At 43.1% G+C, this 25534-nt stretch overlaps 1 protein-coding gene across 1 annotated transcript; it reads right to left on the bottom strand.

The window, feature by feature from the left end:
- Positions 1-417: 417 nt before the first annotated feature.
- Positions 418-24933, bottom strand: crb2a (crumbs cell polarity complex component 2a). Its single transcript, XM_041960695.1, has 13 exons — positions 24867-24933; positions 13335-14027; positions 11194-11389; positions 9887-10026; positions 9186-9356; positions 8981-9094; positions 7262-8212; positions 5762-6336; positions 4700-4865; positions 2932-3802; positions 2690-2806; positions 831-957; positions 418-639 (listed from the first exon to the last, which is right to left on the bottom strand). Exons 1-13 carry the CDS (start codon positions 24931-24933, stop codon positions 418-420), a joined length of 4410 nt encoding a protein of 1469 aa, XP_041816629.1.
- Between the last annotated feature and the right edge of the window lie 601 nt (positions 24934-25534).

Raw genomic sequence — 25534 nt, 5'->3', positions numbered from 1 at the left:
TGGACCATGATCCTCAGTGTGTGTGCTTGTTCTCGTAGCATCTGACCGTGCAGTGATTCTTGAAATAAAGCCCTTAAATTGACCTCTATGTACTAGTTAGGGTTATAAAAACAGGTCAAGGCCCTGCCTTAGACAAACTACAGTGTGTAGACTTATACAGTGGATACTTCCTTGGAGTTTTCCAGGTACGAAGGACTTGGGGCTGTTTCCTTTGATGTCCTTTATCGCAAACACAGCACCTACGTGAGAAATGACCTACAGAGCAGCAGCATTGGGTCAGTACCTGGTCACCACCAGGAGGGGGCTGTATCCTACAACATACTGTACATCCTTCTGTTCAGTCCAAGTGTTCAGAGGATCTAAAGGTTTCACAGAGCACCTGCCTGCAGTGCTACGATCCCTCCAACACCCTCTGTGTCAGATGAGTCTTTCCTCTGGTGGGACTTTGAGCATGCTGTCCATCTCAAGCCGAGCTCCGGCCATCTCCTGGGCACTGGGGCTGTATGCGCCCTCCGACTGGCGCTTCTTCCTCGCCGTGAGCACCATGAAGGTCAAGGCGATGATCATTATCAGCACACAGAAGCAGAGCAGCGGGATGGCTACCACCAGCCAGGGGATTCCCTGTTTGTGGGCTTGTTTCTGCAAAGGCACAGAGGGCAGAGACGGAAACGTCAGAAAGGTTTTCATTTTGCATTTGTAATGAATTTAGTTTTAGTTTACATGTTGCAAGGCAACAGGTGTAAATGTACATCCTCTGACCTGTATGTATGACGCTAAAGAACGTCTATGTCTATGTATCATACGAAAGAAGAAAACTGTGGCACTCTTACGTTAGTGTCACAGATTGGACCGCTGTAGCCAGGCGGGCATTCACACACAAACATGTTGAATCGATCCAAACAGGAGCCACCATTTCTACAGGGATTAGACTGGCACTCATCAATCTCCATTTCACACCTGCAAGACACAAAATACATGCAGTCAGTGTTTGCTGCTCAAGGGTCTTTTTTCTTTATTTGTAATAAAACAGTTAGTTTTGGTTTTATTGGTCCAGGCTTTGGCTTCAGAGATTTCTGCCTCCAACACAATACAATGGAGGTGAATGGATTAGAGTTTATGTTGCTCAATGCAGTGAAAAATTCCACTTAAACCTTTCCCGCAGCAACTTGTGTTTCCACATGGATGGTTCTCACTGTCAGCAGCTGTCACAGTCACTGCTTTCCCAGTGAAATCTCAGACACACAAATCCAAACCAAGAAAAGACCAAACTAAAGCCCAGTGATAGAGCAGAAGCATGGAGTTCTGAGATGCTTAAGTAATTGCTTTTTGTTATTCTAACAAAGAAGACTTTTAACTTCCCTACAGCAACATTCAGACACGGCAGCAAATATCCACAGAAGAGAGTCACAATCTCTGAATGATATCTGGCAGCTGATGTCGAAAAGTTTAAATGATACAGTATGAAGGAAGTCTTCTGTTCTCTCACAGGCTGCGTCACAGATATATCTCTAAACTCGTGCCACTGAAACCTTGATTAATGAGCATTGTGACCGTGAATACGGACAGATCAGATGTTCATGTTCATGTTCGTTCATTAATCCATGAAAAGATGAAAGTTGTAAATATTGTATGGTATACGATAAGTGATTCTGATGATGGATCTGATATTATCAGAATCTCATTCAAAGTGTTTCATTGTTTATCACACTGACTTTACTCTCTTTGAGCACAGTAGATGATACTTACATGGGAGATGATCTGAATCATGTGAACAGACTCTACAGCCTCTACATGAATCTGCCAGCATTCAATTCAGACTCATGCTGAAGTTTTAAAGAAATATTTACTATCCGACCTGTACGACTGCTGTTGTGACTTTTGCCCAACAGTGATCAGGGTGCTTATTCAGACATGAGAGCAACATATTAAACAGCTATCAGATGTGAAGGGGTCTGTGTCTGAGACAGGCTTTTCATACGCTCTTCTCACGTCCTGTGGTGAATTGTGTCTAGCTTCTGTCATTTGCGGCTCATTTCTTACAATAAGAATGGACTGTTTGTCTCCGTTCTCTGTTTAATCCTCATCTCATGGCTTTAAATGTAACGTCCTGAAATAAACAGTGAGGCATTTGTTTGCATGACATGGCTATCATAGGTTTGGATTATAAGAAGATGCATCACTATGCAGTGCTGACGAGACACAGAGTGAAACTCTGTGTTTCTTCCTCCTCCTCAGTTTTTTATGACAAGGCTTGTCTGTCTCTGAGGTCTGTCTCCACCCCGACACAGTGGAGGTGAATGGACTTTAGTTTGTTCATGAAAACCATATCCCCACCCCACTGAAACCATTTTTTACTAATAGTCTCGATGAAAACTGTTCACAGTCAGGTGCAGAGTAGATCACTTTTTCACCTCATTTTTAAATACTTTGAGCACCGCAGACTAATGTCAGAGACAGATATCTCAAAGCCTGGACAAATAAAACTGCAGGTTGCGCATGTGATTTATTTTCCTGGATGAAGTGAAAGCAGTGAGGACGAGGGTTGCCTCCTCATCAGGAAACATTAAACTGAAGTAAAGAAAACATGTTGTATTTGTGTATGTTTGTAATTGGGTGAGTTGAGCATTTGGGCACTGCAAGGTTTGGGAATTAACATAAAAAGGGTCAAATCTATCAAAAGTGAGCTCACCTGCTGCCTGTAAAACCCGGCATGCAGGTACAGTTAGCCCCCCACAGCCCGTCACTGCAGACCCCGTCATTTGCACACTGGACATCGTCACCACACTGTATTGGAGGATAGTCCCACCTGGTGGAAAAGGGTTAGAAACGTGGCTTCAGTGAATGATGAATGAGATAGCAGGATGTTGTGTTTGCAGCCACAGATACTGCTGGCTGTTTGAGCAGTAAACAGATGGAGGAGGGAGTACTCACTGGCACAGAGGGCCTGTGTAGTCCTTGGGGCATATACAGGTGTACATGTTGGGTCCATCCTGACAGGTGCCTCCATGTTCACAGGCATGATGCTCACATTCATCGAGATCCTCATCACAAAGGGTGCCCGCATATCCAGGGTGGCAACGGCACTCGAAACCAGCTAAGTAGTCCTTACAGCTTCCGTGAACACAGGGTTGAGACGCACAGTCATCAGTGTCTGTTTCACACTGCTCCCCCTCCCAGCCCAAGTCACAGGCACAGCCAAATTTATTAAAGAGGTCTTCACATGTGGCTCCATTCAGACAAGGATCTGAATCACAAACAGGGGCGCTGGTGCAACCTAAATGGATCTTTGGTTTTCCATCTAAATGGAACTGAGATGGCTGAGGGGCTTTATAGTCATCCACAAAAGGAAGGTAGACTCCCCCGAGCCTCACTGCACCCAAGCAGCCGGTGAAGCTCTCTGCAACAGCCAGTGTGGCTCCCTTCTCATTGAGGAAGTGGAGGCTTCCCGTGAGCTCCGGTACGCTGCTGGCGTCTGTGATTCCATCCACAACGATAACCCAGGGAGAGGCTTTGCGGTCCCTCTCTGCCATCGAGATGTTCACGCGATGCCAGCTCCCGTCAGCCACTCGACGAGCTCCCGTGAACGTCAGCGTCTCGACGCTGTTACCGATGTGGATCTCCACCCGGACCGAGGCGTCCAGCAGACCCACCATCAGCAGGTCAGAGCCCCAGGAGGCCCTCAGGAGCACGGCGTTCTCTGAGCGAGTGCGCAGTTCCATGTATATGTTAGAGACAGGCTCAGCCAGGGAGCCTCCAGCACTGTAGTGCACAGGGTTGTTCTCAAAGGTGGCGTTGTAAACACCTAAGGGACAGCATGGACACATTCATTTGCATTTGTTTGTTGCAGAACCAATGGCCATTTAACTTGGTATGCATCAACTTCTTCTCCCTGACTCAGGGCATCTGCTAACCAAGAGTACTCTGAATACCCACATCATTTCAACATCCTAACTGCAGCTGTCAGAAACCTCCACCACATCACCATCATTTCTGCGTCACAGCTGTGAGTGTCCTGACACAGCGACCACACGCCATCTCCCAGCAGTAATCTTGATCTTGTGGCCCCTGATGAATACTGGTCCAGAGCAGCATTCAACAGGTGTTGATAGATAGCTGCATGCAACAACATTCCCTTCCCTGCAGTATTTACCTCAGGCCAGCACTAAAAAGATGCTCATACATTCCTACATAACCACATAACCACCGTGATATATGAAAACTGGTAAGAACAGATGGTCGGCTTTGGGGTTTTTTTGCACATCACAGGTGGCGCACCTCTAAGAAGAATTGAAATTCTACTACAAATATCCCTATGTGGTGATATTTCTGCCAGAAAATATGAAAGGGTAATATTAAATGAGAATAAAACATTTTATGATTCATTATCTACAGGTTTGTGTTTAGAATTTAACTAAATGTATAACTAGAAATCAGTTTTAGTTATATACTGTATATTCATTCTAGAAAATATTCAGCCTAAAGTATTAGTCCAATTAACGTTCTTATATACTATTTACTATTAGTTATTACTACTTGAATGCTGCTTATATAGCAAAGGCCTTCATAAATAACTAATATGCATATTTAAATAGTCAGGGCAACTAATTGGATGTAATGTATACATAAGGGCACAAGTACTGCCCAAAGAATGTGACTTATTTCTGACTAGCCACAGTCAAAATCATGCACATGTTCTTACATTCATATCCATCAGGGAGGTCCACACAATGGCCGCCATTGACACAAGGATCACTGACACACCACACACGTGTTTTGCAGGTCTTTCCGGTGTATTCTTCCGGACAGGAACACGTGAAATCATTGAAAGTGATGGTGCATTCTCCTCCGTTCTGACAAGGCTTCATCTGCAGAGGGAAGCATTGAGATTGAACATAATTCAGACAGGAGGAACTCAGACAGCAACAATCTTCACAACAGTTTTAAAACTGAAAAGCTTGAAAGCGTCAGTTCTAACAGGAAGTGAAAACAAGTGCATGCTTTATAATAAGTTGTCATGGTTGGGAACACTTCCCCTAAGAACTGCTGAGAAAGTTATCTAGACTTTAAAGGGCACAGAGTTTGCATCTATGGCTGTGTGTTTGGTCATTGTGAGGCCTGCTTTGATGAATCCTCTGTAGACTCATTTGGGAAGAAGTGCAGGTTCAGCAGCCTCACTTTTAGTGTCTCAGGACACACCTTTGTACTGCTATTGCTGCATATGATGGTAGAATGGTAGAATGGAGGAACTTCCCATTACTGTGACCTGGGAGCATTAAACCCATTGAAAGTCACACCAGATAAATGGAAGTAAGGCTGAAGCTGATATTTTTAGCGTATGATGTGGAGCATACTGTTAATTAGGTCAGAACCCTGTAATCTGCTCTTTCACCTGCTGCCAGGTTGGTCCTGCCTGCATTAGTTAACACTTTCCAGGCTGTAGTTGAGACCTTTTTGATGAGAATTGATCGTTATTGGGTGACATAATCAGATGTATCTCCTGTTTTTAATCGACCTCTCGACCAGTGTTCGGTAGCAGTTGACTGCTAAAATGTGGCCATCCTGAACGTCCTAGTTTCCATCATCATGCTGTTATGGGTCATAACAGAAAGCAGAGCTGCAGTCAACTAAATTGTGCTGTATAGAGATTCACGTCTTTCCTGTTGGCCCTAACAACGGGCAGCAGGACTAACTAACTAACTAAAATGGTCATTGTGACAGTGCAACTGCTGGGAACAAAGCAGATCACAGAACTACTTCCTACCTTGCAAGTGTCATCACTGACACAGTCCTTCTCTACATTTTCAGCATCACTTGGTAAATACACCTCCTCCTCGTCCGAGCTGTTCCACGCGTCCACGTCCAGATGCACCGAGTCTAAACGAAGGTCCTGCAGGCAACCTTTGTAATGCCCCCCCCACACATGAGAGTCCAGGTCTCCTGGAAGTCCTCCTACATAGGCCTGATCTCCACTGCTAACATCGACATCAGGGATCTCTCCTATTCCATAGCGAAGGCCTGCGTGCTCAAAGATCACCTGTCTGTGCTGGACTTCCACCTGCAGAAGCTGCTTCTCACCAGTGGTCACAAATATGGGAGCTGTCAGTGAGGCACCGTTCGGCAGAGAGCTGACAAAGACCCTCCCCATCCTCAGGTAGATTGTGAAGTAGACCTTTCCCCCCTCTTCCTCTGTGGGTCTCCTCAGCTGGAACAGCAGCCCGTCTGGCTTTAATGACCTCAGGAAGAAGGACACGTTAAAGTTGCTCCCGTGGTTCTTCCCGACATCATAGGCACTGAAACTCACAGTGTCCTCATGGCTATATGTCCATGAGGGGAATTCTGCCAGGGGGGGATAGGAAGTTTGGATTAATCACATGAAAAATAGGACTAGAACATTTAATAGGACTTCTTCATCAGGAAAGCTACTGCAATCTAACAGAGTAAACACCAGTGTTCTTTCAAGCTGCAAACCTGTGGAAATCAGGTGGCCGTCAAATAGGAAATACTGGTAAGTCTGTTTTTATTGTCTGTGTAATGTGGATTTTATTCTTTTTGCAGTGGTAATCACAGGTCAGTTAGTGCTGCTGCGAATCATATCTTGCTTTTGTTCCTTGTCATCACTCACAAAACGTAATTTCTTTAATACAAAACATTCAAATGTCAAAGTATTATCATCAAAGTAGAGATTCTCTGCAACAGATCAAATTGCAGCCAGAAGAGTTTTATGTAAAATAAGAAAAAAAATGACTTAAGAAAGTGCTTTGTCAGGTAACTCCAGGAGCAGCTTTCCTCTGCCATGATCCTCTGTGGCTTCACGCTGCTTCACGCATTATGTTTGACACATGACTAGCAAGTCAGAGGTCTACATTTCTTACGTCTTTAACTTGGCATTTGTGCCATGGTGGAATATTACTAAGCACATTTACCTGAGTACTGGACTTAAGGACAATTTTGAGATAATTTGCTCCAGTGCTATGCTACTTTATTGTATATGTGTTTTTTCTCCACTTCTTATACTTTAGTGCATCAGTAGTAACAAATCAATAGTATATAACAATACAACACTGACCAGGTCCATTATGCATAATGTGCATAATTTTGATACTTAAAACATTTTTCTGATAATATTTAAGTACTTTTATTCAAGTCATGTTTTGAATGTTGGGCTTTTTCTTGTATTGTTGCCACTTTTGGTTCAGTAAAGGACACCTATGAGGACCGTGTTGGCAGGACTTGTCCAAAGGCTGGTGGTGAAAGTGTTTACCTTCAGAGCAGCTCTCACTGTGGAAGGGACGGTAGCAGTCACACTGATAGCTGGTCCACAGGTCCACACAGCGTCCATGTCCATGGCAGGGGTCAGGCTTACACCACTCGGTCTTACTGCAGCCCAGTTCATGGCCTTGGTCCTCTGGGAGAGTTTGGGGTAGGATAGGCTTAGAGTCGATCATCAGGTCTTCCATACAGCCGATGAAGCCTGTACCACTTACAGAGTACTCTAAAAGCTCCTCCGGTGCTCCACCTACATAGATCTGAGCGAAGGCTTCAGAGGGCTGGAAAGGTGGTTCATCGGCACCATCTATAACTCTGCATCCATCCCTGTCACAGCCAGGGCCTTTCAGAATCAAAACCAGACCGTCATTATCTATGAACACATGAGCATCTCGCCAGTCTCCATCACTAACCAAACCAGGAAACGTTACATCCATCTCAGACTCCTCAGAAAAGGCTTTTGCGTGAAGCCCACCATTCAGGATCTCCAGCAGGAGGTGACTGTCCACATCCCCTCTGTAGAAGAGCAGCATATTGGGTATAGTCGTCCGGAAGCGTAGCTGTACCCCAAAGCCACGGTGGACACGGTGCTCCACCTCCCTGCGGCTCCTTTCTTCTAGAACGACCTGGATGTGAATGAATCCAGGGGTGGAGAAGGAGAAAGTTGTCCTCGTGGAGCACTGTTCATCAAAGAAGCCATGAGGGCACAAGCACGTATGGCCGTGTTCTCCACCCTCCAGCCACGGGTGGCAGGTGGCTCCGTTCTGGCATTCGTGGTCCACACAGCCGTGGAGTTTCACATCGCAGTGATCACTTCCCCAAGGAAGTTCCCCCGGCTCGGCTTCGGGACAGTGGCAGGTGTAGGACGCCCTGCCGTCCTCACACCAGCCTCCATTCTGACAGGGCTGGCTCTCGCATTCATCAATGTTGACTTCACACAGCTCACCTGGAGGGGGGCAACGCGGAGGGTTAGATATGGTGGTGGCTGGGCAGGGGAAGAGGAAGGATAACGCTGACATTTTAGGTTATTTTGTCTTTCTTACTACAAACATCATAAAAAGTGTTGAACCAGCTCTCAGTACTTTCTGACTTCCCTACCTGTCTGAGGCCCACTGGTTCATACTGAAGGCCTAAATCTTCAGTAGAAACTTCTGAAATTCCTCACAAGTATATAGTTCTGTCTTTTAAAAAGATTCAGTAATTTCTTAGTACAGCTGGTCAGTAGTTTTTACCAAACGTTCTGCTGTTGTCCAAACAGGAGAACACAAATAGAGCTTTTGGGACTATTTTCAACAGGGGGTTAATACAGACTTGGTGTGCATTAACTGGATATCATGTCAGTATTCTTTCACCTTATAAAAAGTTAAACATCCAGAAGCTCAGTCTCGTGTGGGAGGCACACACAAAACTAAAATACGCAAGGAACAAATTGTTAGCTATTGCAGTTAGGGGAAAACACTTCTCTGAAATTGTTATTGAGGAAAAACATTTGTTTGGGATTGAACCTGTTTCTTCTCTTCTTGGCTTGGAGAGCATTCTATCACACATCACACTTAAGCCAACCTTTGACCTTTGTGTTAGTCATGACAAAAATACTGAAAAAAAACACTGATCATTGCTGCCATTGATAAAAAGGCTGTAGTTAGTACATATGATCTTAAATTTCACCTGCAACGGATGCTTCTGTCCATTTATTAGAAGGTGCAAGACTCACCTAGAAATCCGGCCGAGCATGTACAGGTGTAGCCGTTGATCTTATCCTCACAAGTGCCTCCATTCTGACAGGGTTCAGACTCACACTCATCAATGTTGACGGAGCAGTTCTCCCCTGTAATGTGACATAAACCAAACGACTGTCAGCAGATTGAAAAAGGTGTAATCTGTGATGTGTGCTGATTGCTTTCCTCAGTGTTAATGACCTGCAAACCCTGGCTGACACTGGCAGATATATCCAGCTGCATCTGCAAAGCTGAGCTCCCAGTCCAGCTCCCAGTGGGACGGATCCGAACGCTCGAAACACTCCCCGCCGTTCTCACAGGGCTGCTCGACACACTCGTCGATATCCGTCTCACAGTTTGGTCCTTCATACCCTGGAGAAAGTAAAACAGAGGACGTGGCTTCATCTGTTTCATTCACACTGAACACACAAATGTGAAGTGTTCCACACATGCCTCAGATCAGCCACAAGTTCTGAGGAGTGTTTGCCAAGTTAAAGATAAAATAACAATCAATTAAGAAACAAAGTGAACCTTCGATTCCTCACTTAGATTAGAAAAGCATCTTAAAACTTATGACCAAATACATGCGAAACGTATAAGATTCCCATCAGCCTCAGCTGTACTTCATGTTTATTGCTAAGTAGCAAATGTTTGATGGTAAAATGACGGTCGTCATGGTAAATATTACCTGCTCAATATCAACACTGTTAACATTTGATTAGCACGTTTGCATGCTGTGAAGCCACAGAGCTGCTGGCATGACTCTGCATGTGTATCAGATTGTAGTTTTGTGAGAACCTACAGCTTGAAGCAATCTGGGCTCAGAATCAGCTCAGTCCACAGCCTTTGCGTGTCCCTGTGTAGGTACAGAAAGGCTTGGTGTGCAGCATATAGGTCAGTACCTGGCCAGCAGAGACAGGTGTATCCTTTGATTCCCTCTATACATGTGGCACCATGCTGACAGGGATCAGAGGCACACTCAGGGATGTCCACTTCACAGTAATCACCCTCGAATCCTGTATCACTGCAGTCACATTCATAGCTGCAAGAGAGACGAGTGAGTTTTTATACAGCAGGATGTCAAAATTCCAACACTGAGGAATAAGCACCATGAAGATCTCTACTTCATGTACTGATGGAGCTGCCTCTTCTTCTGTTTCAACTGATACGCAGCATAAAACATGGCCGTGCCCTCAGCTCTGATAGAACTGAACCAAGTGACAACCACCATGGCTGACTCCCAGTCAGTTTTACTTCTGTGTGTCTGGTGATCTGAAGTTATCTTTGTTCCATTCAGGAGAAATATTCTGGGACATGTTTGATTGACGCAGGAGGTTGCTGTTAAAAAGGCCTCTGTGTAGAGAACACGTGAGGCCTCCTTCAGCTGTGATGTCCACGTTCATTCTGGAATATATTAGGGACTTAAGACAATGTCAGCTGGAAAAAGGCTTCAAGATACATCTTCAGTCGCATTAAGGGCTTTTCTGCATGGAAACCTTCAGCCAGTGTGGGCAGTAAAGCACTGCTCTTCAGCCTGATGTGAAGCTGCTCTTTAAGATTAAATACAAATGGTTTATCTGCTCCTCTAACATTAATAACGGTATGATATGTTTGCTGCTCACTTTACATTCCAGTCACATAGCTAAGCATAAGTTTTTCTGACAAATAAATACGCACATGATTTTTGACAAGCCCAGAAGGTCATTTAACAGCTCTCGCTGCTCTGAAGAAGCTTACAGAATCTTTTAAAACTGTTCTACGATGAAGACATGTTCTGTCCACCTCATTATGTAATAATAGTGACTCTTTTTCCTAATCCAAGCAAAGATGCCAGCTGGAAATGACATGTCTCTGGTCAAATACGTTTCAATTTATGCATCTTTTCCTTGTGCCATGAATGAAGAACATGTCATGTCAAACCAGTCACAGTGTGGGAAACAAGTGAAACTTCTGTTTGATTGTGCAGCAGACAGAATATTTTTACATCCAGAGATTCTTCCCTTACAGTGTAAGTGTTAAACTCCCTGCCCAGGGTTTTTATTTTTCAGAATAAACCGATGTTTAGCTGTGCAAGTTGGAAGCACTAACAATGAATGGGAGGCAAAAACCAGGGCTGGGTACAATAATGATGGGAGGAACATCTGATGGAGCAGCACAGGGTTGCTGGAGCCACCAGGATATATCTGCCCTCACTGTTTCGTTCACACACCTGTTCACCATGTCATGACAGACAGCTCCGTTCTGACAGGGCCCACTGACACACTCATCGACATCGACCTCACAGTCGACGCCGTCGAACCCGGGCGGACACTCGCAGGAGTACATGCCGACCAGGTCGTGGCAGGTGGCGCCGTTGCGGCAGGGGCTGGACTCACACTCGTCTATTTCAGTTTCACAGTTGACTCCTGGTGGGGGAGGGGAAGCAAGGATGTTACTGTAGACGGCAGTGGGACAGAGGTATAAAAACAGTGATGATGATGACAGTGGTAATGAAGGCCAGCTGTCTTATATCTGGTGAATGTAGCTGTTGCATGCTGTGTGGTGAAAGGATCGGTCACGTCTTTAAAAATGAACACACCACTCACACCGCGCTGCCCAAACGTCTGTATCAGCAGGTCTATTCTGGTCTGGAGATACCTGTGATGATAAAAGCCTTTCCCTAACCCCTCTGAACAGACTGATGGAGAGGGGGACGCAGCGGTGCCGATCTGACCCCACCACTCGCAGATAACACGAAGCTCCTCTGACACAGAGCAGACTCACGGAGAAAGAAAGGAGTGTAAGAAAAGCGAGATGGGAGTGTTTTCTCTCACTCTGCACGGAGGCTTTATCTGAGCTGCAGATAAGACGCCTCACTAAAAACGTCTTGCTGTGCACTTAAAATGCTCCTCGTGCCCAGTTTATCAGGAACAAACAAAACACTTTGGAATTAACAAATGACGGAGAGGAACAAGTGGAAAAACCTCCAGAGGAACAAATAAATGCCGTCAGGGAGCAGAAAGTCCTCGTCTCACTGCTGGTGTGTTCTTTGAGGAGATGATTAAGGATGACACAGTTGTAAACGTCTTCCTTTACTTGTACAGTAAAGTATACACTATGGGGCAGTGGAATCTGCCCCCTGCTGACCCCTGTTCCTACCACTCTTTGAGTATTAATGTTTTAATACTCAGCAGGTGCAGTGCACAGGACAGCTTCTTTATATTCAACCCAGATCTCATGAAACCTACCAGTACCCCGATGTTTTAGTAGTTTTAATAGGCGTGTCAGTTTGTTTGTGATCATTTGCTTAAATTCAATTTTATTTAGGGAAATGTACCATGTTAGAGTTGTATCAACTGAAAGAAAAAAGCTATTAAATCATTTAATTATTTAATTATATTAACCCTGAGGACTCTGTATCTCCTGGGTGCAGTACTTCAGTGCTGACTGACACATTATCAGCTATAAGGTGATAATGTGTGAGGACTGTAGGTCTGCCAACTTGTTTCTGCTGATGCCCAGTGGACAGATTTTAATGCAGCATTATAGTGAGTTTGTTTTCAAAGGACAAGTCTGGTGATTCTCTAGATTTGTCTCATTTGTGGGTGTGGTTTCATCAGATGTGACTGATTATGTAATGTAAAGGTAAGAAGCCACAACAAACACAGATTTTGATTCAAAGCTTACTACATCCTGATTGGTGCACAGGGATAACAGTGAGTTTAGGAAATTATTGATGCTTTTTGAAAAATGAAACTGTTTATTTCTGAGGTATTTTCAAAGATTCACGTGGTTAGCAGGAAGTGACGGGCTTGGAGCTGAGAGCCGGTCACGGTCGAGAAGTCAGAGCATAGAGAGCTGGACTAACACACTGCTGGTGTGGGTCGCTTCACGAGGTTAGCTGACAGTTTGAAAAGCAGAAAACATTTTTTAAAGTGTGAGATGTCTCCCCAGGGGGAGAATGTGAGAGCTGAGGGGGGCGCAGAGGGAGACACATTAGACTACTGTGTGAAGTGAAAGGGACAGGTGCATGCTGGTCTTTTGAAAACAACAGGAAGTTAGTTATTGTGGTTTGGCCGCTCACCAACATGGTCAGCATTTGCAGCTGCAGCAGTGGCTGCGACACACAGCTCATGGGGGCAGATAAGATACTTTAAAACCCTTAGTACCAGACTGACAAAGAATAGCTACAAAATCAACAATCATAATGATACTCATAATAATAATAATAGGGACAAAATTCATAATAAATTGAAGTTATATAGACTTACCTTGTGCACTGATTTAAACCTGTAGGCCAACAATGTATGTTTGAGTTGTGTGTGTGTGTGTGTGTGTGTGCGTGCGTGCGCGCGTGTCTTTTGAATGTACCTGCAAACCCCACCAGGCACTCACACTCGTAGTGATCCTTCTCGTTGATGCAGGTGGCGTTGTTCTCACAGGGTCGTGACGCACACTCGTTGATGTCGATCTCACAGTTAAAGCCCTGAAATCCAGGCACACAGAAGCAGTGGAACTCCGCCACCCCGTCCACACAGATAGCCCCGTTCTGACAGGGCTCCGATGAACACTCATTCACGTCTTCCTCACAGGTTGTCCCCTGGAACCCCGGCGCGCAGCGGCATTCGAAGCCCTCCGGTCGTAATACACAAGTCCCGTTGTTCCTACAGGGATCATCGATGCAGTCGGTCACATGCGTCCTGCAGTCCCATCCTCCGTAGCCAGCAGGACACCTGCAGAAGTATCCATTGAGCTGGTCCACGCACACAGAGCGGGGTTCAGAGCAGGGGTCGCTCTGACACTCGTCCACCTCCTCGGTGCAGTTATCACCCGTCAGTCCGTCCGGGCAGATGCAGTGGTACTCCGTGGTGCCGGGGGTGCTGCTGCAGTTCTCGCATGGAGCAAAGAAGCAGGCGTCATAGAGCTCCTCGCAGCTTTTGCCCATGTACCGGACCCCCTCTCTGGCACAGATACAGGCATAATCATCCATGGTGTCCACACAAGAAGCTCCGTTCTGGCAAGGTGCCGACAAACATTTGTCTGATGTGGCTGTGCAGAGGATTCCTAAAAAGCAAAGGAAAAGTTAGCTGAGGATTGATTAATGCATGTTTAGAACATATCTGCTATGCTGCAGAGAAATGGTTCCCAATTTAGGGGTCAGCATGTGTGAAGGGGTCCCAAGATAATTCTGAGAAGTTCTACAAAAAATAATGCACATTTTGTTGTTTTTAGGTTGGCTGTTTATTGTGAAGCAGCCGTAACAAATGCAACAAATTTGTCACAGAGGTCAGTGATACTTTCATGCTACTACACTAAAAATGGGCCTGCACAAAAACACATGGTGATTTTTACTGTTGTCCAAACCAGCACACCTGCAACAAGTCATCAAGATAAACAACGTGCAGCAGGAGATCTGATTATTGCACGTTACCAGCAGGGACCACAGGTGTGGCCACATCGACCAGCTCTGAATCAGACCTTCAAACAAGAATGTCAGTGCTGGGTAATGGACCCCATCTGGAATCACATGACATGCAGACATCATATAATCATGTTTATTTGCTAAAGAAAAAGAATTCTAATATAAATACATTTTGTACTTATTTTCCAGAAGGTTCAGCACAGAATCTGTACTGGCAAAATTCATTGCCTCTGCTCAACCTCAGTGACTTGTCTTCCAGTATTACATAATATCTAAGAATAATTTGGCATTGTCAGAAATGTACTGCTCCCTCCTGAACTACAACCTGCAGGTGGCCGTCGACCACAGACTGCACACATAATGAGACTTAGCACATGTCAGGTCAGTCATATGACTAACACTGTACCACCGGGACACAATGTTTCCATTTAGCTCTAACAAACAAGTGGACGACCTGAAATGACCAAGTGTCGCTAAAATAGGCCACCTGCTTTTAAACCTTACACTTATTCATTCTGACATTTCCTCTAATCTGCTCTTGCTGACATCTGAGAAGACAGACTGTGTAGGAGAGTCCTGGCACCGATGTTCAGGTGCAGAGGTGTTAAATCCTCACATATACTGTAACTAAACCCTCCCACACATGCCCAGTGTCTGCTTCTTCACTCAGGCCAATTCAGCCTTGACTTGAAATGAGCGGATAATGATCTTAAAGAACATTTTCTCAAGTCCAAGACATTCTGTAAAAGACTCTGTTTGATTTATGATTCATATGCTGAGAAAACATATTCATTCACAGAAAGACTGATGACTCCATGAACTTGGACAAGATAGGAAGCAACTGCAGACCTTACATGAAGTGAGCTTCAGGTCACTGGCACTTGTATATTATAATATTACAAATGTTTTGTTTGTTGATTCTAAAATTCTATGAGTCAGACCCACAGATTGCATGAAAGTCTACCTAAGAGACATATTTATTAAACTTCTTATTAATATATGCCATCATCTAGTCACTGTCAATCTACTTATTTTATTGTATCTTTTATTGTAATGATGTCCCCTCTAGTCATCAATAACATGGAGCCTGCATGAAAATAAGTAAGCTAATTCAAATATGTTTGACAGCTGGGTATTCTGATCATGTCTGTGGAGAAGCTTCTGTTCATCTGTAGCATGAACATAATGTTTAAGTTCAGCTGCAGTTTCTACCTAACAGCAGGTTAACCTGTGCACTGTCGGCCTATCTGGGCCTATGGTCTGTCCGTAGCCTCTCGGGGCCCCTGCTGGGATTTTTAGTCTTGTTTCACAAAGACACATGAGCCACAAGTTTCACTGTTAATGAACACTGGGCCAGCCCAACAGGCTCCTCCTTTTACATAAATAATTGTGTTTCTCGTCTCAATTAGCTTGTAGCCAGTGCAAATAATGAAAGCACTGTGCTTTATCCTCCATGAATAGCCGCTCTCTCAATTTGTGGGGCTGTTCCATATGTCATTTCACAAAGTGGATGTGAACAAGGGGGGTGGGGTAGTTTAGTGGGGATTTACAATACATACGCTGTCTCCCCTCACCATCCAATGCCATGAGGTCTCTGTGGACTCAGTCCACATTCCTTTTACTGGACCAATCTCAACTCCCCGTCCAAAATACCCCCATCCACCACTCCCAGCCCCCCAGCCCCCGACACTTTGATCAGTGTCCCGTTTCCAAATTCTCGCTCAAGTGGAAGATATTAACAGTGAAGGGAGCTACGGAGGGGAAGAGGAGGGAGGCAGAGAGAGATAGAATATTTAATGAGATGCATTAGCAGTGAGGAAGATTCGTATTATCTGTTGCAAAAGTCGGCCATCATTGGGCTTTTTCCAGGACCAAGACAGGAAGAAAATCAGGAGATTAGACATGTTTTGACTCTTCTTTTTCTCTTTGACCCTTTCAGAAGTCTGTTTGACACCATTGCGTCCTAATAATATTACAGGCAGTGGAGCTCAGAGCGTGAGTGAACGATACTCATACAAACACGAGTCAGGACTTCATCCTTCATCCAGGGATGTAGCGAACACCCAATGAGGGCCGAGCATATTCAATTCCAAATCATCTATACTCCTCCCCAAGATCAAGCTTAAAAGTCTCAGTGGTTTGAAGTCAGCGGTGCTTTGGTGGAAAAAATTGGTCTCACATAGTTTGGGCATCCCCGATCAAAATTTCTGTTTCTGTGAATAGTTAAGTGATTAGAAGATGGACTGATCTCCAAAAGACAAAAATTGAAAGATGAAACATTTTCTTCAACATTTTGCACAATTATAGAGGGAAACAAGGGAAAGGGGCACCGTGCAAATGTTTGGCCACCCCAAGAGATCTGAGCTCTCAGATAACTTTTACTAGGACCTCTGACCTGAATTTACTACTCGCTAAATTATTTTGTTAAACACTGCAGCTTGTTCATGCCAGATAAAGGCAGCTCTTATTACTAAGAAAGGCACAGTGATGCTGCTTCAGCGATCAGTCTGATATTCTTCATTTCAGCTCTTCTCCCCAAATCACATTGGAAACCAACACTGAACGCATCACAAGTAGTGTGTGTATATCAGGATCTGATACATCATATTCCTCTTTACAAAGGTACTATTTCCTCCTGTTGGAGTAATATTTGTTAAATTATTATTATTATTAGTGTTATTTTTTAAAAGGTGAAATTATATTTTGGTGCTGTGTTTTTGAAGATTTACAAATTTAAAGTCAGTGTAGGAATCAATGGTCATGGAGCTGAGAGTCAGAGCAGAGCAGTCACGTGTTTGTGTTGGATCTGTCCAAGGCGTTTGTGGCCATAAGAAAAATATAGAACAATACGAGCCTCATGCTGCGATGGGGCAAAATGAAGGGCTGTATGCTGTCATGGGTCAGGCAATTGTCAAATCAAACCTATCTGAGTGACCAGGCTCAAATACTAAAGTATAATACGTATGCAATCAAAACGTTTCCCTGCTGAGATCAAGCATCCTTTCCTTTTGTCTCCTGTCTGTCATGTCAGAGTCTGTGTCCCTGCAGGCCTTAAATATCATTGAAACTGTTGAACATCAGTCTGCCAGGGCAGCAGTTTGGGTGCTTTCAACTCGAAAACCTAACAACTTGTATGTACATTATAGTTCCATGTTCAGTTTTATCTTTGTTCAACTTTGTCTACAAGTTTCCTACAAATTGTTCTGTGTGTAAGTACAGAGAGAGCGACTTAAAAACCAGAGTCACATTCCTTGTACTGTATGTGTTCACATACTTGGCTGATAAAGCTGATTGTGATTCTGATAATCTCTCCAGTAGACATCATGTGATATTAGTAAAGTGACTCAGTTCTTTCCTGGAAGTAAACTGAAGAAGTGATGATATCTTCATTGTATACATGAGTAGAACTATGTATTTAAGCAATGATGCTTTTTCTCACAACATGACAACTTATGGAATAACAAAAGTAAAGCAACACTTATTAATGCCAACAGCCATAAAATTCAACAGAAGAAGAAGAGGCAGCAGGTGTCACTGGTCATCAAAACATGTTTCTCGTCTAGTTGCATGTCTACACTTTTGACCCAGTGAAGTAATCTGCTGTGAGGTACGTCTAAAAAAACAACAGACATTAAGCAGCTACTGTGGCGTCCCACCACCCACAAAGACACGTCAAACATCAAACAAGTTAGACAAGCTGAAAAGCCCAGTTGACTCTGTTCTGTGTTTTCTCCTGACATTTCAGAAGCAACAAGTGGCACGTGTGTGTATATATATATATATATATATATACACACACACACACACACACACATACATGTATATATATGCCAGCTGGTCCCAGGTCTGCCAGGTAAAGGCAGCTCTGTAACTATGGCCCAGTGCCACCCTTTTGAAGCAGAAGGTTGTTGTCATGCCCAATTCTGGTTGATGTGTGTTCTCCCCTCAGTTTGAAGTGTGGACACTAATTGTGTTTGAACTTCACAGATTAGAGGGGGCTGCAGGAGAGTGTTAGCCACCTGTAGACTAGAGCAGCCCCAGGTGGCTCTAAAGGTTTCAAGATTAGTTTCAGGTCCCCTTAATGTAAGAGGGAAACCAGGACAAACACGCTCATTTACTGAGGAGATGATCCTTTGCTTGCTTGATAAGAAACTTAAGCACTTTGGGGTCAAACATGGGTAGAGAGACATTGTGTTCAGTAATTCCATTCATGTGCAACAAGTGGCACGTGGGAGGGGTTGGGGTGGGGGCTATGGGTGATTTGTCCGCACCTGAGAAGCTTATTAGGCTTGATAATAGGTTCAGGGTGGAGGTCTGAATGCGTGGGAGTTTATATGCTTGACTTAAAAGACAGCTGTCAATGAGATCATAAGACGTGTTTCACTGTCACCTCATGTTTTTTATGCACCTCAAGGGTTCATTCTTGCTCACCTCTTTTTTTCCTGCCTACATGCTCACCACTGGCCACACAGGTCACTGTTCAAGCAGCATGTTTTAGCCATTGTTAGGCCAGCGATCTCTTAGTCCCTTAGTGTTAGGCAAGAACGGACATCTAAGTACATTTACTCAAGTACTGTATTTTCTAGTTGTAGTCCACTACATCTCTCTCTCGTACTTTTACACCATGAAATTTGTCAGACAGCTTTGCTTACAAGTTACTTTTCAGATTACAATTTTTCATCCCCTTCTTGTCCAGAGAAAGCCATGTATCTCCAGATCTGGTGATGTTGAATTTTTTCTGAAGATTGAAGGATGAAGTGTTTCTTTATGTGTTGAGAAAATTCTCCTTCTGAAGCTAAATAAACGGATCTTTAAGTGGATTAGCAGGAAAATGTGTCGTCACAAAGCTGAAAACAGGCTGTTCCTCTGAATTGATGAAAAGTTGACTTTTTAGAGATACGTGGTTCTCACAGGACAGTGACTCTATAAACATACGATGATCTTATAGAATATGATGCATCGCTGTAGATTAAACCAGCCAACAGTATAAAAAGTAGTTCAAGCTCAACCTTAAACATCTACAGCAGTGAAATGCAGCTTTAATGCAGCAGTGATATTAATCCACAAACAGCAGATATGATAGAAAACACTGACAGGAGCATTTTACCACACAATGAGTACCTATACTTTTCATACTTTAAGTACATTTTGTGCATTTTACACATACTTTTATGTTTTCAAAAAGGGCTTTTACAGGCAAGAACAGGACTTTTACTTGTAGTGGAGTATTTATACTCTTACTGAAGTAAAGAATCTGACTTGCTAAATAAAGGACACATGACTTTGCACTGGCACTGAAGCTGCATAACCGTTCATACTGGACCAAACTGCAGTGATACTGGGTTGATCATTCAGTTCTACTGATGCTTTAAAACTAGATACAATTCAGACCTGCCTCCAGATGTGGTCACATCAGCATTTCTCACACAAACTTTTTTGATCCAAAGCCAACATATTAGCTGCAGTACACAACCCAACCACAGCCAATGGTAAATACTGCACGTCCTGCAAGTACTGATTATGTCACTAAGCTTCCAGAACTTCCTATTTTGGGACAAGGCGCAAACGAATTTCACTGTACTAGTTCCTGGAGTGACTGTGCACTTAATGTGATAAAAGAAGGAATGTTTCAAAATTCTGTCCTACCTAATAATGTTGGAGCAGAGACTGGCTCGGACAGTTTGGTGCAAATACCTGAGCTTTGCTGGTCTGCACACTCTGAAATCTGCTGCAGAAAATGTCAGCATCGTGTTTCTCCCCATCTGAATTTTCAACATGAGATCCCAACTTCCAAAATCAGTGGAATCAATAAATAAAATCTTGGAAGCCTGTTTTCACAGACCTTTCCTAAAACAATCATTTTATGTGATGTTAATTTAACTTTTTCTTCTTTTGTATATATTTAGATACGTGATCTTCTCTGTCACTTTCCTTTTCTTCATGTTGCCTCTCTCTGTCAGCGCATTGGTTTTCATTGTGCACACCCTCCCCCTCTTTTTTGATCCCCATCTCCAACACCTTCTCCTCATCCACCCCCCACTTCTACTCTTCATCTACTTTCCCTCCCCCTCTTTCACCCAAGCAGGTTTGATGGCCTCCCTGACCTCCAGAGCCTTTCCATGTCGTAATCCCTCTGGTCCCTTTGGGTCAATCCCCTTGCTCCACTAATCTCCTGGTGGCAGGATACCTGCACAGATTATAGCTTGGAGCTTCAACCTCTAGCATGCGTGTACTCTTGTCACCTACTCTGTCACCATATTGTCTCTCACAGACTCTTCTTCTGTCACTTTGACCCCACATTTCAGCAGCTTCCCACACTCAAACCCTTGTGAAATGTGGCACAAACTGCCAGGATTCCCAGGACTTGGTAACAGACACTCAAGGTGATACAATAATTGTAATATAACGTGTATATAGAGTCTTAAATAATGTATTTCACCTACAGTATTTCATGTTGATCCTCAGACCCTTATGTAAAACTGTGAGTGCTGGAGTGGCTGTAGTATATAAATTAGTCAGTGATTATATTGCTCCTATAAAACACGCTGTGGCTAGCAGATATGGTTTTTTGAACATTTCATTTAAAGTACCAGTATTTAAGGAATATATTGAGCATGGCTTGCATGATTTATTCCCCAGCTTGATTTATGATAGTACTGATAATCAGTGTAAATATACCTAACACATGGGTATGAGATTGATGTTGTCCTTCACATCTCACGCATATTTCCCAAAGTGCAGAAGTATTGCTTTAATATTACACACATAACCACAAACATTTTTATACAATCACAGCCTCCTTCAAAATGATCATAGCATTGCAATAAAAGGTGCTACATAAGGAAAGTCCTCAAACTATTGTGATTCACACTGTATTCTTAGTAATGTATTCATCCCCCTGGCTTTGGAAATCCCACCCCAAGTCAAAAGTAGATAACCAGCCACTCAACAGATGTGTTGGAGGATGCATGCGTAGTAACCTGCAGGCAAACTACACCCATGGGACAATGTATAGTAAATGAAGTGCTAAAATCAGAGGTGGCAGAAGTTCTCAAATCTTTTACTAAAGTAAAAATAGCAATACCACACTGTAGAAATACTCTGTTTCAAGCAAAAGTCCTGCATTAAAAACTCCAGCAAAAGTGTTAGCATCAAAATATGCTTAAAGTACCATGAGTAAAAGTATTCATTTTGACCCATTTCAGAGTTATGTAGTGCCTGGTGGCTTGTGAATTTCAGTAGTCTTATCTTATCCTATGATAATACACCATCAGTTATTTGCTGTTGTCGTTTGTTACTTTTACACACATGGCTTTGTTATTTTATTGTTGCTGTTTCTTTGTTTGTTTGAAACAAGACAACTGATCTTTCATTGTGCCCATTATCACTGCAGTGATATGAGTTTAAACCTTTAAACTACACCTGTATTGTGTTTGTTGGACAGCTGGATTTTATGAGTTTTGCTACAGATGTTAAAAAATAATTAGATCTGATGAATCCAAGTTTGTTTACTGTTTGTTAGAAACATTACAATCACTACGATGAGCAGCGAGTTCAGATTGATGTCAGATCATAAACTAGAAAATCTGGGTCCTTTGTAACGTTCCCATTTGAATTTCGGTAATTACAATTATGTTCCTTAATTTGAAGTAGTTACATTTCTAGTTACAAGTTAAAATGCATTACTCCCCACACAGAGTAGTACTTGAGTAAACTTTCTTTACTTTGGAGGGACCGGTCAGAATAACTGCTGTTGTAATTATTAGTAATGAATGAATTTTTTTTGGGAACCTTGATGAGAGTATACAAGTGACAGGCTGCTCACTGGGAGGTGATGTACAGTTGATGGTCCATGTACAAAGCAATGGCTTGATATTGTTCAGGAGAGAGTCACACACAACACAATGACCTGTCCATCATTCAAGGTAATCCACAGAATACACACACAAGGTTGATCCTGACAGCTCAGACACCTGCACCTTCCAGACAATGACAGCCAGAGGGACAGACGTCTCATTCGCCTGACACAGTTCCAGTTAATACAGCCACACCTGGGGCTCCCTGCTAGCTCAGTGTTAAAGATGCATGTCTTACCCGTCTGCCTCTCTCCATCAACTGTCCCCAAAAAGTTCACAGCTCAGCTACCACACACCTCATCACATAGACACACACACACATAGAACCACCTCTCTGTTCCACAGCACACACACATTCAAACAGAGCATTCTGTCTGTCAGATATGTCCCCGCTCTCAACGATATCATCCTCTAATCTGTAATAATCTGTGTTTTGTCTCTGACCTCCCTCTCAGACAGATTCACAGCCAATCTATTTTTTATTTTCTGAAAATAAAATGAAATGATGAGCATGAAATGTTTGGAAACAGGTTGAATTGAGCGTGTTACAGTTTGCTGTAAAAAGAGTCTTTGGGTTCCTGCTGCATTTAGGTGCAGGAGCTCGTTATGGACACTTCGTTAGATATGAGTGTAGGTGCGAGGTTTTCCATTAAAATTATGTACAGCCTAACCACACCAAATAAAATATTGCGTTTATGTGTAATTGCATATCTGCATTTTACTGGTGTGATCCCTCAAGAAGCTGATACTGCAGATTATATTAGCGTCACATTTGGATGCCATGGGAATTTTAAGTGGTCATCATTTTAAACATGAAACCATTCAAAAACAAAAAGTATCTGTGATTTCATAATACACAACTTTTCCCTTCATTTTCTTTATGTGTCCTTGTCCTCGTCAGTTCATTTAGACCAGTTAAACTTTGTAAAGCATTAATAACATTGTGATGATTTGAGTCACTTTGACATGAGTAACTCCAGCGAACCCAAGAGAACTATCCGCCTTACAATATTTTTTGGTTTGGTGTGAATGACGACAGTCACCTGCTTTTCTCTTTTTCTCTGTGTAACATCAGTACAAACATGCTGAACTTCACCTGCTCTGTTTGCAGTCTGAAGCTTGCTAACCCGATAACTTGATAGGCTTGTTAGTAAGAGGGCACTCTAGTATTGTTTCCACACCAACCACATTCATTAGAGTTCCACTCCACATTTTTCTCCCGGTCACATGCCTGCAATACCTCTGCACCCCTCAAACGTGATCCCACGTGATCCCACAGTCTGAGAGCACTGAAATAGTCGTTCTACAAACAACTTGATTTGCTCCTGTATTGAAGGCATTAGGCTACTGGGTATATAGTCAGACTATATAAATGACAATGTAGTAAAAGTTGCAATATTAAGAAGATAGACAGAGTAAATATATATATATTATAGCATAAGTTTTAAGTGCTGACAAATTAAAATGTCCTCATAGCTGCATACAACAATATGTAGTGTGTTATAAACCATTTACTAAATGTTTGCACTGCCCATGAATATGAAACAGTCGATTAAATATATATATATATTAAAATATTAACTGTTTTGTTTTGACTTGTTATTCTGTCTAAAAGCACATCAGTGAGAAAGACAGGACAATAGATGATGCCACTATCTGGGAAAACACAATAAATACAATACAACGTGTTATGTAATGTCTTAGCTGTTTCTGATGCAACGTTCATTAGTGAGCATAATGTTCTTTACATGACGTTAAATGGAAAAGAGTCCATGCTTTGATACAACTGAGAGAGTTTGTAGTGCAGAGTCATATGAGCGAGGCTGCTGCCTGATGCAAACATGACTTTATAAACCACAATCCAAACTTTCTGGACTTCGTGTGACCTCATTCTGCACCTCAGTTCATGCTCAGACAGAGTGAGCTTCTCTCTGCTGATCTCATTCCTGTTCGCTCTGTTTGAGTATGCATGACTGAGGAGCACTGCCTCTGATTATGAACCAGCCGTGTCAAATCAGAAAGGGCTAGAAAAAACACAGAAATAAACGCTGAATGAAGCCACAAATTCTAGTGCTACCAATCCAATCATACACCAGCTGCTTCTGCTTAAGGATCCAATAAAGACATTTGTCAATAAAACATCCAATAGCACCAGAAATGAATCACACTCCAAATGCTCATGGTTTCTCAGCATTGTTGTAAGTGACTTAAGGAGAACACTCCAAACTATCCATCTATTATCTATTTGAGTCCTCTGATACAGGGGGAGGACAAACCAGCCCAGTGAGCGCCTCCAAAGACCCACTTATGCACCATTCATGGAGCAGCATCTCTCAGAGCACTGATGCCATGCCTGAGTCCTGCTCCTGTTAACTGTTGGATCAAGGAAAGTGACAAAGAGTGTGTCTGGGTCCTTGTGATAGGTCTTTCCTTATAACCTGTTGTTTTCACAGAAGAAGGATTAAAAACTAACTTCAAACAAGAAGCACATACCCACGTAGAATCTCTCCTGGGATATACACCCTGACGTCCCTTCACTGCATTAGCATTCAATCACAATCACACACAGGCATGAATATCCAGCAGGAATACTTTTAACACAGGAAAAAACACATCGTTACTCACCCCATTTGAACATCATCATCGTCAGGAGCACAGTCTTTAGATTCAGATGAATTTTTCCCAGCTCCATGGTGAAACTACTGACCTGGGTCTGTACAAAACCCAGAGGTAAAAGTGGAAAAAAAGAAGTGAGAGGTCCTAAAGTACTGACATGCTGCTGTGTGGCGAGAAGCTCCTCACTGAGTTGCTGTTGCCCTGTGTTTAGAGGCCGGCATGCTGCACTCTGGCCATGCCTGGCTACTAATGAGTGGTGCTGGACTCAAACAGACAGCCCTCCCTGCTCTGGACTCCCAGAGTGTAATCAGCCATGAGAGCAGGAAGACAACAGGAAAACATGAGCTGGATTAACACCTGCTGATACTGATGCTTGTTCTCTCAGCTCCTACTGGGACAAAATGTAAAGACAAGGAAGTGAGAGAAAGGAGAAACAGCAGAGGGAAACACAATTAAAAGACAGCATAATAAATGAAAAACACGTCAACAGACAAAGGATTTTAAAAAAGTTCAAGTTAGTTCAGTCAGTTTGTATAGTTCAGCGCAGTTTTATGCTCCTTAAGTTGTTAATTCTTTGATTAGACTGAATGAATGACACTTCTAATTGCAAGTGACACTGTTAACCCTTAGTATTATTAGCCTCTACCAAATGATGGTAAATGGAAATGGACTGTATT

Source organism: Chelmon rostratus, chromosome 19, assembly GCF_017976325.1.
Source record: "Chelmon rostratus isolate fCheRos1 chromosome 19, fCheRos1.pri, whole genome shotgun sequence".
Lineage (NCBI taxonomy): Eukaryota > Metazoa > Chordata > Actinopteri > Chaetodontiformes > Chaetodontidae > Chelmon > Chelmon rostratus.
The sequence above is the reverse complement of the archived record's forward strand: the minus strand, read 5'-3'. Positions and strand labels throughout refer to the sequence as shown.

Bases quoted from the DNA above. Each gene is read 5' to 3' on its own strand.
- crb2a (XM_041960695.1), bottom strand. From the start codon at position 24,933: ATGGAGCTGGGAAAAATTCATCTGAATCTAAAGACTGTGCTCCTGACG. The intron at 11,390-13,334 runs GTACATTCAAAA...CTCCCCCACCAG, and splicing joins GTGCCTGGTGGGGTTTGCAG to GAGTCAACTGTGAAACTGAA. The intron at 9,357-9,886 runs GTACTGACCTAT...TACTTTCTCCAG, and splicing joins CACCTGTCTCTGCTGGCCAG to GGTATGAAGGACCAAACTGT.